This window comes from Sporobolomyces koalae (genome assembly GCF_050403365.1).
Source record: "Sporobolomyces koalae JCM15063 DNA, S_koalae_JCM15063T_v1_ctg9, whole genome shotgun sequence".
Taxonomy (NCBI): Eukaryota; Fungi; Basidiomycota; class Microbotryomycetes; order Sporidiobolales; family Sporidiobolaceae; genus Sporobolomyces; species Sporobolomyces koalae.
In genome coordinates this window covers 220,281-234,828 of record NW_027481762.1, presented here as the reverse complement: position 1 = coordinate 234,828, position 14,548 = coordinate 220,281, and the positions used below count along the sequence as shown (strand labels likewise).

The 14,548-nt window shown below is 54.6% G+C and overlaps 4 protein-coding genes across 4 annotated transcripts; 1 reads left to right on the top strand and 3 right to left on the bottom strand.

The window, feature by feature from the left end:
* Positions 1 to 212: 212 nt before the first annotated feature.
* PEX6 (AAA family ATPase peroxin 6) lies at positions 213 to 4,736 on the bottom strand (the record flags this gene model as incomplete). Its single annotated transcript, XM_076677562.1, has 11 exons — positions 213 to 554; positions 650 to 789; positions 876 to 1,099; positions 1,161 to 1,542; positions 1,608 to 2,252; positions 2,329 to 2,488; positions 2,576 to 2,772; positions 2,847 to 3,070; positions 3,162 to 3,500; positions 3,579 to 4,441; positions 4,506 to 4,736. 11 exons carry the CDS (start codon positions 4,734 to 4,736, stop codon positions 213 to 215), a joined length of 3,747 nt encoding a protein of 1,248 aa, XP_076535260.1.
* A 330-nt stretch (positions 4,737 to 5,066) lies between these two features.
* MID1 (Mid1p) lies at positions 5,067 to 6,988 on the top strand (the record flags this gene model as incomplete). Its single annotated transcript, XM_076677561.1, has 3 exons — positions 5,067 to 5,967; positions 6,037 to 6,748; positions 6,853 to 6,988. 3 exons carry the CDS (start codon positions 5,067 to 5,069, stop codon positions 6,986 to 6,988), a joined length of 1,749 nt encoding a protein of 582 aa, XP_076535259.1.
* Positions 6,989 to 7,170: 182 nt separating this feature from the next.
* On the bottom strand, positions 7,171 to 10,180 carry JCM15063_002460 (class I SAM-dependent methyltransferase; the record flags this gene model as incomplete). Its single annotated transcript, XM_076677560.1, has 9 exons — positions 7,171 to 7,204; positions 7,270 to 7,665; positions 7,733 to 7,889; positions 7,953 to 8,153; positions 8,242 to 8,963; positions 9,018 to 9,137; positions 9,202 to 9,381; positions 9,449 to 9,822; positions 9,914 to 10,180. 9 exons carry the CDS (start codon positions 10,178 to 10,180, stop codon positions 7,171 to 7,173), a joined length of 2,451 nt encoding a protein of 816 aa, XP_076535258.1.
* A 420-nt stretch (positions 10,181 to 10,600) lies between these two features.
* On the bottom strand, positions 10,601 to 14,470 carry JCM15063_002459 (uncharacterized protein; the record flags this gene model as incomplete). The annotated part of the gene is made up of 16 exons (XM_076677559.1): positions 10,601 to 10,804; positions 10,873 to 10,917; positions 10,996 to 11,206; positions 11,262 to 11,714; positions 11,787 to 11,863; positions 11,919 to 12,027; positions 12,096 to 12,206; positions 12,280 to 12,406; positions 12,471 to 12,532; positions 12,597 to 12,884; positions 12,957 to 13,042; positions 13,111 to 13,257; positions 13,331 to 13,464; positions 13,532 to 13,649; positions 13,718 to 14,167; positions 14,252 to 14,470. The coding sequence occupies 16 exons, from the start codon at positions 14,468 to 14,470 to the stop codon at positions 10,601 to 10,603; spliced, it is 2,841 nt and encodes a 946-aa protein (XP_076535257.1).
* Positions 14,471 to 14,548: the final 78 nt, after the last annotated feature.

Genomic DNA, 14,548 nt, shown 5'->3' with positions numbered 1-14,548 from the left:
TTACGGGACGAGGGAGAGCAGGACCCAAGAAAGAAGGCGAAAGCGGCTCGGTGCATGCGGAGCAGCCAGGACCGGGCCGATCTTGTGCGCCCGCTTCCTCCGCTTTCATTTTTCGCAACCAAGTCGGACTTTCTGTCGCGGACTCGAACGAATGCATAGCGTTACAAGTTACAAGTACATGCTGTCCATCTGCTTCTTGGGGTATTGGTCCTTCAAGGCTCTACCGCTTTGCCCTTACCCTTTCTCCTCCTCCGCTCTTCAGCTGCTGCCTGCTCATCCTCGTCCTCCGTCTCGTCGCCAACGTGTTGTCCTCCCGGAGATTCATGTCCATTGACCATACCGTTCGCTTTGACCTCTCGCAACGGACGAGTCCTTTCGATCAAATCTCGTACCGATCCACCCTGCTCAGCTGCTGATCCCTCATGCTGTTGCTTTTGCTGTTGCTGCTGCTTCTTTTTCTCCATCTTGTCATCGCTGTTCATCGTCTCGGTTGCGAATTTGGCTCGCACTTGCTTGTAGTGCGACAGCTCTTGAGGACTGACCGATGGAATGAGCTGGAGAGATCGAGGAATCCCTCAAAATCGTACGTCAGGTACTGACGGGCACACACGAAAGAGCTATAGTGAAGCGATAGGAAACTGGAGCTCACCTCGGCGAGCGCGGCCTCAAAGTCTTGTTGACCAACCAGAACTTCAATCTCGGTAGGAGTTGCGAGCTCGGCCAAGTAGTACTGTGGGGTGAGCAATGCAGTCTGACCGGTCGAGTATGGCGGTCGAGAGTTCAAGTCGGCTACACGTACTCCCAAAAGTTGTAGAAGTCAGCTTTTGCGAATGCGAACGGGACTCGAGTTTTCCTTTCTTTCAAGGGAGACTGACCGATCCTGGCATCAACCTCTTCCGCTTTGCGACTCATTGCCTTGAGCATCGCATCGGAACACAGCGCGTAAAAGTCGGCACCAGTGTAGTTGAATGGACATTGCTCCGCAACACGTTCGAGCTTGATTCCCGGTTCGAGTTTGAACTTGCGAGTGAGCGCCTCGATGATCCGTAGCTGAGCTTCGTGAGTCTCGGAGATACCCAAGTACAGCATGCGATCAAACCTAAGCAGGACCAACCATCAGCACGGGGCCACAGCGTAAGCCGAGAGAGCAGGGCACTGACCGTCCGGGTCGCAACAAGGCGGGGTCGAGGAGATCAGGCCGATTCGTTGCACCGATGACAAACACGTCGTTGCCACCTTTGCCCTCGCTCATGCCATCGAGTTCGGCAAGCAACTGACTGACGATTCGATCCATGACCCCTCCGCTGTCTCCCTGGTTGCCTCGTTTGGGAGCGACCGAATCGAGCTCGTCGAAGAAGATGACACAGGGTTTCGCATCGCGCGCACGCTGAAACACCCTTCTGACGTTTGCTTCAGATTCTCCAATGTACATGTTGAGCAACTCGGGACCCTTGACGGAGAAGAAGTTGAGCGAGCACGAAGTCGCAACCGCTTTCGCGAGCAACGTTTTGCCGGTACCAGGTGGGCCGTACAACAAGATTCCTGCAACGTCGCACGAGTTAGTCTCACAAATCTGGTCGGGGTTGTGAGAATATTAGACAACGCACCGCTTCGTTTTTTGAGACCGTCGGCGAACAGTTCAGGTTTCTCCAAAGGCAATTGAATCGTGTCGAGAATGTCGCTCTTGACATTCGCGAGTCCTCCGACATCGTCCCACGTGACGTTCGGGATCTTCGGTGCACCGATCGATTCAGAGTACGAGGACCGAGCAGCATCGAGAGCCCTTGTAAAGTCGTCCAAGGTGAGCGAGACACCGGCACTGACCAAGTCTTCGATAGTTGCAGGCGGGCGAGAAGATCTTGATTGCCTTTCCGTTGCGGCGTCAATGTCAATATCGACTGAAACGGTAGGATTGACGAGCGCGAGAACTCGTTCGGCTGAAGCGGATTTTGCCCTCCGTACGAGATCGACGAGGTCGTTCGCGACAAGAGCTGCGGTCTGCACTGCCAAGTTCCTCAAACTGACATCTGGGGCGAGTCGTGCCGAGCTAGTTAAATTGCGCAGGATCGCTAACCGTTCTGGTTCGCCCGGTGCTTCGATCGCAAGTTCTTCTTTGAAGAGTCCGATCACTCCAGTAGGGAGCTTGTCGACATCGGTAGTCGTACCGAGCACGATGACGGGTTGCGAAGACGTGACGAACCCAGAGCGAATGGTCGAGAAAGCTTCGCGCAGGACGGTAGTCATCGCTGGTTCTGCAGTATATCAAACAGGGCCCCGTCACGTCAGATACGATAGACTCGATAAGGCCCGCGAGAAACTCAGGCTAACCTTGTCCAGTTTCGAGCGCTTGACTTTTGCGAGCGAGGGCTTCAATGTTGCGCAAGATGAGAATACAAGGTGCGCACGCAAGTGCTTTGTCGACCGCAAGTGCCTGCAACCTTCCCTCCGTCTTGGCCTCCGTATCTCCCAAAATATCGTAGGCATCGATCTGAAACAGTGATGGTGTCAAAAGGTGAGTCGAAAATCATAACAGCCTAACGACCGCGGTGATCGGGAACTCAAAACTCAAACTCACTTCTAGCACGTGCACTCCGAGTCCTCTTGCGACGCTGTGTACCAGAGTACGTTTCCCACTTCCTCTCGCACCTTTGAGCAAGACGGTCAACGGAAGATCGTAGCTTGCCGCGTTTGAAGCCAGAGAGGCCGAAACGAAATCATGCAATCGCGAGGCAGGCGTAGTGGGCGAAACGATCGGCATGACTGGCAGACAATCTTGGGAGAGATCAAGAGGCACTCATATGGTCAGGTCGCTAGACAACGCGTTTCTCTGACAATACAGGACCTACCGAGTCCGAGCCAGCCTGCATCGTTTGGAACTCTTGATTTCTCAACTCCGCTTTGCAGCAACTTGGTCACCCTGGGATCAACGCAGCAACCTAGTAGCCCTGCTTCGTGTTCTTCTTCGAGGCTGACCGGTTGATTCACTGGTTGGACGAGATCTGGAGGGAGAGAGAGCGCAGTGACGACAAAGTGGACGACCGCTGTCGGAGTCGACGTCGAAGCCGGAAGTCTGTCAGGAGTCGAGAAGAGTTAGCCAAGTCGCAGTCAGAGAGAGGAAGGCCAAGTTCCGGCAGATTGGAAAGTTGGATGGAGAAACGTGCTCAAACTCATCGGCCTCGTCTTTCCCTTCTGCAGGCGCGCCAAACCTGACTCGCCCTTCTTCGATTGCAACTGCAATGATATCACCTTTCTGTACCATGCGACGCTGGTTCTGGAAGTAGTCTTTCAAGCCTTCGAGAAATAGCGGTTGATAGAGTTTGTTGACGCTGTGGGGCGAGGCGATTCGAGCGAGCGTTAGAGATGCAGCTGTCGGTAATGAAGGTTGCAGCGCGGAAAAGCCGCTCGAAGCGGGTTCGAGTGAGAGGGATCTGGTCGACGGAGCGGATTGAGGCCCGAGCAAGTTGTGCAGTAAGGATGGAGGAAGGTGCAACTGGATCGTGCTGTGCAACAAGAAGACGATCGGTATTCAGTATACATGATGCTCAGCCGTTGATGGCTTCTACTATCCCGTTACTCACCCGAGAGCGGAACCGGCGGGCGTTTCGACGAGACCTTCGGCCGCAAAGACTCGCACGATCCGTGATACCACTGTCGCTGCTGCATCATTCGACTCGTGCCCTCTCAGAACTGCCCAATCCCCGCTGAACAAGCCCAATCGTCCCAAGTCGGCAGTCGATAGGAAAGCCCGAGCGGTATCATCCTCGTCGGGATCTGGTACAGGCGTGAGGAGGTCGGACGCGATGGGATGTGAGAGCGGCGCGGGCACGATTCGTGATGGGCTCGAGACGGCAGACGTGCTGGCAGAGAGCGCTCCAAGCGGGAAGAACTGTTTCTGGCGAGAGCCTGTCGAGAGGGGCGAGGTGAGGGGAGTGGGACCGAATCGGCTCGTAGCGGGGGTCAGAACCGAGTTGGCGAGGAAAGATTCGTCAATGTCGAAATCATCGTCGTTGTCGTCGTCGAGAGGTTCGTCGTCCTCACTCGAGTGGCTTGCCTGCTCGGACTTTGCTGGGACAGAGTCTTCCTCCGTGGGTGGAAGGACGACAATGCGGGTCTGACCCTTGACGACAGCCCCCTGCAGTACTGGCTCGGTCATGGCAACCTGCCAAGCGCCGCGCTCGAGGCGGACGACATCACCTTCTCGGACGACTTCTGCGGTGTTGGCGAGTCGATCGACGAAAGCCGCTTGCTCTTGCGACGAGAAATCGTAAGACGTCGAGTCGAGCGCGAAAAAGATGACCGAGGTGAGCGGGAGCAGGCGCGAGAGGCAGAGGTGGAGCGAAAGTGGGGAGGTCGGGCTCGTCGGCGGTGGTCGACTGCCAAAGACTTGACGGTGGGCCGTTGCGAGAGGTTCAGGGACGAGAAGGTAGCGCTCGGGGAGGTCCTGCTCCCATCACGCAGGGTTAGCTCGACTTGAACGGGACGAGCGTGCATGAAGTGTCGCTCACCTGGACAGCTACCTCCCTCACTTCGACCTTGCTAGCCTGCCGCACAGTGATCTGCAAGTACTCGAGCTCGGCACCTCTTCGTATCCGAGGCACTCGGGAGGAGACGGCGAGGGTGAGCGTAGTCGAGTCGGAACCGTCGTCAAGCGAGTCCCATAATGCAGGGCTTGCGAGGACGACCGAGGCTGGAGCTGCAGATGGTAGGTATTGCCAAAGAGCTGTGACTGGCTCCATGGCGTCGAGGCGTGTCGAGAGCGTGAATTCAAGCGGTGCCGTTTCGGGAGGGCTGCGAGTTGGCACCGGCTTCTTCGCGGCGCCGAGACATACATTTTCGTGCGAATTTCTGTCGCTTCCCTTTCATAATAGAAGGCGACTACAGTACACCATCATGCGTTCGAATACATTTGGTCTATGAAACGCTACTTGAAATGAGATCGCACCATTGAATGCCACTAGAGGTCAAAGCTAATCAAACGTATTCAATGGTAAATATCTAAATAGCTTAACACAAACTGACGCAGCGCTGCTCATTTTGGCATCCTCAACCACCTTGGCCGAACCTCGATGATCCCTCGGATACCTCGACAGCTGATACGACGAAGACCTCCGAGGCGCCTCGCGTCGTCTGCACTCCTCGGGGTGCTGCTGGCGCTCGTGTCGATCCCTTTCACCGCCTCGCAACTCTTGCAACCTGTCCAGCTGCCCTCGAGCTCGACTTTTACCCTCACAGGCGGCACAACCCGATACTTTGAGCTTGACCAGCCGACTTCCGAAGCCGTGTACATCACACTCTCGGTGTGCGCACCTCCCAGCGACCTGATTGATTCGCTCCCGTCGCTGCTCGACACGACTCTCTACGTGTCTACGGATCCGACGCTACAGCAGCCCGGACCTGACAATGTTCCGAGCAAGGGCGATGGACTAGGCGGCACGTCCAAACTCGAGTTCGGCGCCGCAAACGTGACCCTCGACGGAGCTCCCGAGGGACTTTGGATCGGAGTCACAGCACCAACCGATTCCGAGACAGACTCGTGGTTGTTCGAACTCGATTTGAGCTCCGACGTGCCGCTCGTTACAGCGGACGGAGGCGCAGGGTTCGAGTTCCAGGACTCTGATCAGCACACCGCTCTCCTCGCAACCGCCAACTGGACCGATGGACAAGCTCAACCCTCGACATACGAGCCTGCTTACTATGCAGTCGTCGCTCCCAGCACTCCCGTCTCGTACGTGCTCGGCAGGTCAAAGTGCTTTGTCCAGTCCATCCAGAACCCGGTTCCAGCCCGCAAAATCAACGTTACGACAACCACTCGAGGCTACGGGAGTGGGCTTCGCACGCAGTTTCTAGTGTCGGATCTGCAACCTTCGTCAAATTATACGGCCTGGCTCGTTCAAAACCTGACCGCCGTATCTGACACGACGAATGCGACTCGATTATGGGATCCTATATTCTTCACGACCAAATCGAGTACGTTTAACGCATTCCAAATTAAATAAGCGACGTAACGTCTCGGCTGATCTTATTTCGCTGGACCAGGCTCATCGTGCCGCCTCTTGTACGACCTCGACTACTGTCCCTCAATCGCCTACTCTGTACCAGCTCCGTCCTCCCTTTCCACCTCAGATCTTGTCGACTACTTCAACGCATCAATCACTCCCTCTCTCAAGGCATTCGCTCGGACTCTGACGACATTCCCGTGCGACTCGACTGAATTCGGACAATATTCGGTCGTCTCGACCTGCTCAGACTGCTACGAAGCTTACCGCGATTGGATCTGTACGACCACGATTCCTCGCTGTACTGACGCACCTTCGAACGCGACCCTCGTCACGAATTCATCTCGGTTTGATCCCGTGACCGACCTCGCGATCTGGTCGATCCCTTCTACATACTCGAGTTCGATCGTGCGCGATTATCCTCCGGCGTCTCGAACTCCTGCGTTCGCTCCATCGAACCTCTCGACGACTTTCCCGACCCTGTTCAACGCATCGTACCCTGCTTCGAATCGACAGAATCTCGACCACGAGTCTCCGTTTCCCTACTCGGAAGTCTTGCCGTGTATGGATGTGTGTCATTTGGTCGATGCGAGATGTCCAACGTTCTTGGGTTGGACTTGTCCGACGAGTGGTGGAACTGGAACTGCCACGTATGGACAAACTGAATCGGTTCCGTCACACGAACGGGTCGCAGGAGATGTCAGGTTCTCATCGCTGAACGACAGGGCTCAAGATCGTTGGGGCAATGTCTAGTAAGCGCATTGTCTTTCCCCTCTCCTAAATTATCCACCGTCAAGCGCGCTTTGGATTCTCAGTGCTTCACTGACGAGATTTGGGAAACCCCTCTGGGATATAGTTGCAATGCGGTAGGTTCCGATCTCAAGATGGCGGCTCAATTCGTTCGACTTTCTTCCGCTGCCGGATCTCTCACCGTACCGTTCTCGCTCTCGTTTGTCTTGCTCGGGTCTGGGTTGTGGTATTTGTCGCATTAGATTCTCTCTTGTTCAAGTTTTATATATACCTCTTCTTCGATGCAAGTTTTTGTTTCAAGCCAGATGAATCAGACCACCTCATTGTAGATTGACAATGCTGACGGGCTGGCAAAGAAGGCAGAGAAAAGAGAAAACAAAAGATATCGGGACACAGAGAAGGGTCGCATTTCCTTTTGGATATACTAGAGCTTGATGCAGCGGTAGAAAGAAGCGTACCTGAAAGATTTCCATATCAGCATCCAAATTTTCGGGACGTGTCTTGACAGAGAAAGGAAACGCACATGTTGACCCGATCAATCGGTTCTTTCCCTTCGATCGGTCGCTCGTGAATGCATTCAACTCTAAATCCTTCGCGCTTGTAAAGTTCGAGGTACCAAGGCTTCTGTCCCGCTGAGCGGAAGAAGACTCTTCCACCCGGGACGAGTGCAGCGTGAAGTGCACGGATCGTTTCAGTCAACGCACACTTTTTCCTCGATTCCGAATCGCCGACTTTCGAGGCTAGCGTGTTGTCGAACCAATCTTGTAGATCCATGATCACCGCGATCGTGAGAGAATTCTCCTTGCCAAGTCGATTCAGGACATTGTTGATCGAATCGGTATGAAGTCGGAAGCAGTCGAGAGCGGAACCTTGGTTCGCTTTGAGCGACTCGAACCCTTCTCGGGTCAGGTAAAGCGGGCTATCGACGATTCACGTCAGCTCGATCGTTCAGATACAGAGCGTTTGCGCAAGTATCAGCGAATTACCAGGATTTCTTCGTGTACTGCTGCTCGAGACAGAGTTGATAGTGGTAAGCTCCACCTGCAATGTGTGTGCCGTATGCAACAGGATCGAGCGTATCGATGGCAAATTGTCGAGTCGTGGTTTCATCGAGGAAGACCTTCATCTGATTGATCGGCACGCCTGCGAACAAGCGAAATGACACATGAGCGCGACTGACTTTGCGATGAGATCATTTTGGCTTACCGAGCGCGTTCCAGAGGAACGCAGGGTTCGAGAGAAAAATGCGAGTGATCGCTTTGGACAGAAGGACAGGACGAAGCTTGAAATCCCAGATCCTCCTCTGTTCTTCGATCGTCTTGGCGGCGCAAAATTCGCGAGCGACTCCTGACATGCCGGTCACCCAGAGCGCTACTTTGGCGAGGCGGAGCGCGTGGCCAGAATAGCCTGCGTCGACATGAGCAGGAATCAGCATTGCCTAGTACCATTTCGCGAGAGCGAGAGGTGACAAAGGCTCGAAAGATCATGCACTGACCTCGCATGTAGAAGCAGTCTGAGAAGGACTTGTCGTTCTTTCTCCAGAATTGGTACGCGTGACTCGACAAGAACGGCGAGATTTTGGTATCGAGGAGCTCCCTGAACTGGGGATGCTTGCCTTCGCCAAACAACAACCAAAAGTCGTCGTACTCGAGTGCATTGATGCAAGCCAGCTTGAGCTCGAGAAGGTGACCTTGACACGGGTTCATGTCGACACTGTGGATCCGACGGGGCCTGCCGTCGATTGCGTAGTGTAATGCGTTGTCCCCGGCGGAGGTGATACACAGGATTGAATCGTCCTCGGTAACGTTGAGGTGCTGCATGTCGACAGCGGGATCTTCCCATGTGAATCCGTAGATCCAGGTACGAAATTCTCGGTGTTGCTTGTCGTCGAGATAAGGAACCCGATAGTGCTTCAGACCGTAGTGAAAGGCAGAAAGCTGTTGTTCCGGAGCGACGTCGATCCGGAACGAGTCACTCTGATCGCTCGACTGCGAATTAGCTCGTCGAAGCTTTTGAGTCGAGGGAGATCGGGCAAGCGCCGCACTGAGACCCAGTGCTAGATCAGGGATTTCGGCGCTGCTGGTTGCGCGCGAAGCAGTCGGACGCAATAAGGGAGATGGGGATGCAGAAATCGTGTTGCCTGCGTCTCTTTCATACGCTTGGTTCGCCTTCGAGGTGTCGACTCGGCGAGAAGTATGCAGAGAGACGTAGTACGGACTAGACCAACGGGGTCAGCTCTGGACTCCGGATCATACGTCGAGGGCGGCTCACATCGAGATCAGACCAGGGAGGATGAAGCCGTTGCGTGCGTTGAAAGACTTGATGGTCGCAAAACGGTGCTCGAGGTAAGCGCGTCGCGAAGAGTGGAGATCAACGTGATCGAGCTCAAACCTGAATGGCACGGAATATACTCAGGGCAAGCATGCGAGCCTACGAGCGAGACTGACAAGCTCACCAGTGTTGCCAAAACAATCTGGTCCAGTAGCTGCATTGTCGAGACGCCACATCGCCGATCACGCTCGCCATTGAAGAAGTCTCACGAGCCGATACGTAAAAGTCCGCAACCGATAAGAGTCCGGATGGCGACAAGAGGCGATCAATACGGTCCAGTAGCGTCAAAAAGTCGGGCATCATGCTGACGGACCCGAACATGCAGTCAGTATCCAATTCGGGGATTGAGCGAGGCAGAAAAATCTTCGGACCTCAAAGAATAGCTCATTGTGACAAAGTCGAGGCCGCCAGTCGAATCGATACCGTCTTCAGTCCATTCTGGCAACACAAAGCTGGTCGCGTCTTGCAGGAGGCAGTGCACGTTCTTCCAGCCTTTCGCCTCAAAGCGCTTGCGAGAGACATCGAGGAGGGGTCCGCATAGATCGACTACGTAGACCGCATCGAATTCGCTAATCGGGAAGTACTTGTCCATTTCTTCGATCGTCCAGCCGGTCGCACCCCCGATATCGACCCAAACCAGCTTCTTTGAGGGGTTCTGCTTGCGCTGTTCGCGCAAATGCGCAGCGGACAAACGAAGCATGGTTGTACGACCCCGCAGGAGCTTTGCGCGTGTCTTGTCATAGATCTGGTGATCAGCGCGCGAGCGAGTCGAGACAACGTCAGCTGGCTAGAGACGAGTGCAAGGTCGAGCTTGGACAACCAATGGCGGGACGTACCGAAGCCTGGCCCTCGTAGAAGCTGTTCAAGCGTCCTTCTTGGCTCGTCGTCTTGCCCAACGGACGGAGGAAGCAGTTCCAGGCGAACGTGAACGCAACCGCGAGCGTGTTTGCAAACGCTGAATAAGCGATGGTGGCGATTGCAGCCACGAGGAGGTAGCCGGACGCCGAAGAGTGGTGGGTGTACGTGTCGATGCGGGTGCGGAGCGGCTCGAAGAAATACACCGCTGTACCAGCAGTTGCGAGGAGCAATCCTTTTGTCGCCATCCTGAATTCGCGCCGAGATTCGTTTTACGTTGGTGGTGAAGGCTTGTGTCGTTCTGTCGTGTGCGAAAAGCGAGATCAAGATGAAGCGAGACGAGACCAAGGTGGGGCCGCCGCTCGGAGAGGTCGGAACGCAGAGAAACGTTCGACAAACGTGCGCAATTTTGCAACCTGAAACGTGCTGTCCTGCCCGGCGCGCTTTGCCGACGAAATGCTGCCGGAAATTTTTACCAGGACGCCCTAGCATCGGTAACTTGTCTACTGTTCACTCGACAGAGCGTTTCGGGGCCGTTTGCGCGCTTTCCTCGAGGCCTTCCCAAACGCACACTGCTGGAACACTCGATTGCAAGTATGCGAATTGAGCCACAAACACGGTTGGGAACACACGGTTGGGTAATGTTACAAGTAGATCGCCGACAATCCTCAAGTGGAACCGCCTACTTTGAGCTGGGCTTTCAAGCTCTCTAGCATACCCGTACTGTGCTTCTTCCTCTTCTCGACAGATTTGATACCGTTCGCTTCGAGTTGAGCCAGCAGAGGTCTCCAAACCTCCTCTGTCGTTGGCGAGACGATGCCTCGCTGCGAAACTTTGTCTTCTAAGATGAGAATCGCTCCGAGCGCGATCGGCTGATATACATTCGACAGCATTGAGCTCACACATTCGAGTCATCGAGATAAGGTGCAAAAAGACCCACTGTACCAACGGTCAGAGCCATGGCAGATTCCTTCTCCGTACCGTACTGTGCAAAGCGGAAGGATGAATCAGTGTCAGTATCATTTGCTCCTAAATGGGTTGACGGAAGCGTTTCGATGCATACCTGAACCATCGTCGAAGTAAACAGCTCGGGTTGTCCATGTTCTGTACGCGTTGTGAGCTCGTGATGGAGGATGACCAGGTCACGCTCGTCCGGGCCATAGGCGAGTTGATGCGAGAGCGCAACCGACAAGAGATCCAGCGGTGCTGTCGGAACCGTTGGCAAACTAGGGAGTGACACAGCTGTCTCAGACGATCTGGGCCAGAATCCAAGTCTGTCATACGAGCGCATCAGCCAAGACCTACGAATTCGCGGGAATCGGAACATACTCGGTAAGGGTCTCGATAACGTCTCGTGCGAGGCCAGGATCCGATTCGCCCAGCATCTGAGATAGAGCTTTCACCCTAGCCTCGTCGTTTGGGACTCGATGTCCTTGCTTCTCGAAACAGGCGTCGACGAGGGTATCCCAGCTTCGGACCGCTTGATCTAGTTTGTCTGTCGAGAGCAAGCCGATCCTCTTGAACGCATCGACAATCCTCGAAAAACCGGGATAGCGCAAGGTGCCGCGCAAAATTGTTGGCAAATTTTTCGGTAGCGAGTACTGGGGTAGGTATGATAGCGAATCTCGATTCGCCACGCCTTCGAGATTGAAGCCTCGCAGGATCGGAACGGACGAGAATCCCTGACGTAGGAGATCAGCTCCGGGAATCTTGACTTCTTTCGAATCGAGTCGAAACGAAGCGGCATTGAGCGCGGCCGTCAAGACTCCGCGTGGCGACCACCTGGAACAAGCTCAAACGGACTGAGCATCTTTCAGTCGGAAGAGATGAAAACAAGATGTGTGAATAACTTACGAGAACTTGTAACCGAGAGGTCCTCCCGAGAGAGCGGGCTCAGGAAGGCCTCCACAGAAAGATACGAACGAAACGAGCTGTCACAAGTGGTCAGCGCTATTCTCAGCTCCATGCTCAGATCGCGCAACTTACTTCGTTCCCTGTACTTCTGGCTTGTTCGATGAGAGCCGCTGCAGAGCAATGGTCGATTCCGGGGTCGAGTCCTAATTCGTTGAGCAGAACGATTCCAGCTTCCTTCGCTCTGTTGCACGGATGGAAGTTCAACACAACCTCTGCGTCCGCCTGATGAAAAAGGAAGCCCAGACTCGCTTGTCATGAAGGGCTGCCATCTCGGGCGAAGTATAAGAAGCAGTGACAAGCGACGTCTTGTTCTCGATGCACAGTTCAGCCACCTTGATATGCATCGGCGCCGGGAGGAGACTGTTCAGGGTGCAAAGAGTTCAAGGGGCGTCGATATCTCCACTCTCGAATAAGCGCGTGAAAAGAGATGCACCTGAGAACGACGTCTGCACTCGCAATGAGCTTACGCAGAGCAGTCTCGTCCGCAGCGTCCAGTAGCGAAGCAGATACAGTGTCGTAGCTCGAAGCAAGCGCTTCTGCCGCCGGTAGATCGTTACTTGCTAGCAACATCCAGCTCGTCAGTCAGGAGACATCCTATCTCGAAGAGAACACGCACGAGCTTACCGACAATCACGTCGAGATTTCTCTGACTCGAAAGTGTCCTCACCGCTGGACCAGCTACGAGACTGTGCTCTCAAGACCATGAAGCGTCAGAATGTGAGAATTGTCAGCATGAAGACGGTGCCTCACCCTGCCCCGAGCACGACGGCTCGTTTCCTCTGCGTCCCGGATTGTTGCGCAAGTAGTTCATTCAACCATTCATGTTGCGGCTCGAGCTTGCCTTCGCGAGCCAACGTCGCTCGTTTCAGCGCTTCTCCGATCTCGGACCCCACTTTGCTGGATGCTGTTTTATCTGCTTCATCGAGAAGATGTCGAACGTATGGTAAGACTGCTGCGGAGAACTTGTTGGTCGCGTCAAGTGGCAGTGCGCTCGGAAGAATCTCGACGCTTGAAATCTGGGTTCCCCTCTGAGCAGGGCTGCTCAGGACAAAGTGCATGTGAGCCTCTGGCCGAGATTGTTCAAATGAAAAGCAAGCATGAGGCACTTACTCTCGATGGAAGGTGTTGGTCACGGCGTCGAACTGAATGATCGGATCGTCGAGAGTCGTTGCAGAGGTGATAAACTCGAGGGCTCCCTGCAGAAAGTTTTGCTTCAGCCTGCAGCAGAAGTCTCGAGAGGCTCGGAAGGAACAATGCAGCTCACGTCGAAGTCGCAAGAAACATCGACAATCGAAATTAGACGACTTTCGGGGTTTGATTGGAGATCCGCGAGTTGTCGAGTCGAAAGCAGCCGCGGACAACCTTTCGAGAAGAACCCGCCGTTGAGGAAGAGAGTCGTGTAAGGTGCGATCTAAGCGATACGTGAAGCCATGTCAAGCTCTCGGACCTCTGTCTGATAGCCAGAGAAGAGTTCCCAAGCCTACCTTTTCATGGAAACTCGAGTTGTAGCGTTCGGGATGCTCGCGGTATTCTTCCCGTGAGAACGGCTTGCCTTCGCGGTGAACGAGGTAGTCGTGTAGCTCGAGGTGACAAGCGTAGATGCGTCTCGTGTCAGTAGCTGTCAAAGCTAGTCGATCAGGGCCACCATGTCTGACTTTGAATATTCCTTTGACGGCGCTACTCACCAGGATCGGTCGAGAGTCTCTCGAGCTCGCGATCTTTGACCCATTTGACGTTCAGGCAATCGAGCACTTGTTTTGCGCCGGCTCCCACTTTGCCTCTCCCGGATAGCGTGATGATGATCTGTGAGATGGGAAAATTTAGCAGGTCGCGCGATCAAACTTGACTGGGCGACGTCAATGGAAGCTGACCGGTCCAGCTTCCTTCGAGATGCCAACGTCAGCGATCTCGTTTGCACACCGTTTGAGCGCCTTCTCGACTTGCTCGACGGTCCCTGCCTGGAGGGGCCTGACGAGGTTCAAGAACGGAGTCGCGACGCCTCTACTCGCCAAGAGCTTCGTGCCTAGCCCGTAAAGTCCATCGGCCATGCCACTGAACCCGGCGAGTTGACCAAACCCGGTCGTACGTTTCCCGCTCGGTCCTGGTCGATCGGTCAACAGTTCGTAGTCGATGATCGTCGATTGCGATTCGAGCAGTTGACCGAGTAATGGAAGATTGTACAATTGACCTTTGTGCGTGTGGAAGAATCCAAGATGGGTTGTAATAGGCGACTTGGCGAGGTTCTCGTGCAAAGGCTCTTTCACTCCTGCAACCACGTGACACCGAGTCGAGTCGAGCTTGGTCACGAGTTTGGCACCGACCTGAAGAAAGTCAATACAAGAACGGATCCTAGGTCAGTATCAATGGCGAGACGGGCCGGGAAGAGGAGTTCGAGAGACTCAAACGCGTTGGTACTCGTCATCACGATAGATACGTTTCGGGCTGTTCTCAACGACGACGGTGTGTCCCGCTTGTACGAGGCGTCTGACGGAGGTGGGACAGAGTGGAGCTCGGCGTTCGTAGGTGCGAGCAGGGTCTTCCTTCCTGATTCCGAGTGTCGCTTCAAGTCGGCTCGTAGTGTGGATGTTCCTGCATGAGATGGCAGGGGACCGTAGTCGTAGCATGGAGGGTGTATCGCGTTTGTGATTGAGTGAGAAGAGGGGCGGAGACGGGTCACAGACAGCGGCCGACTGTCGCACGGG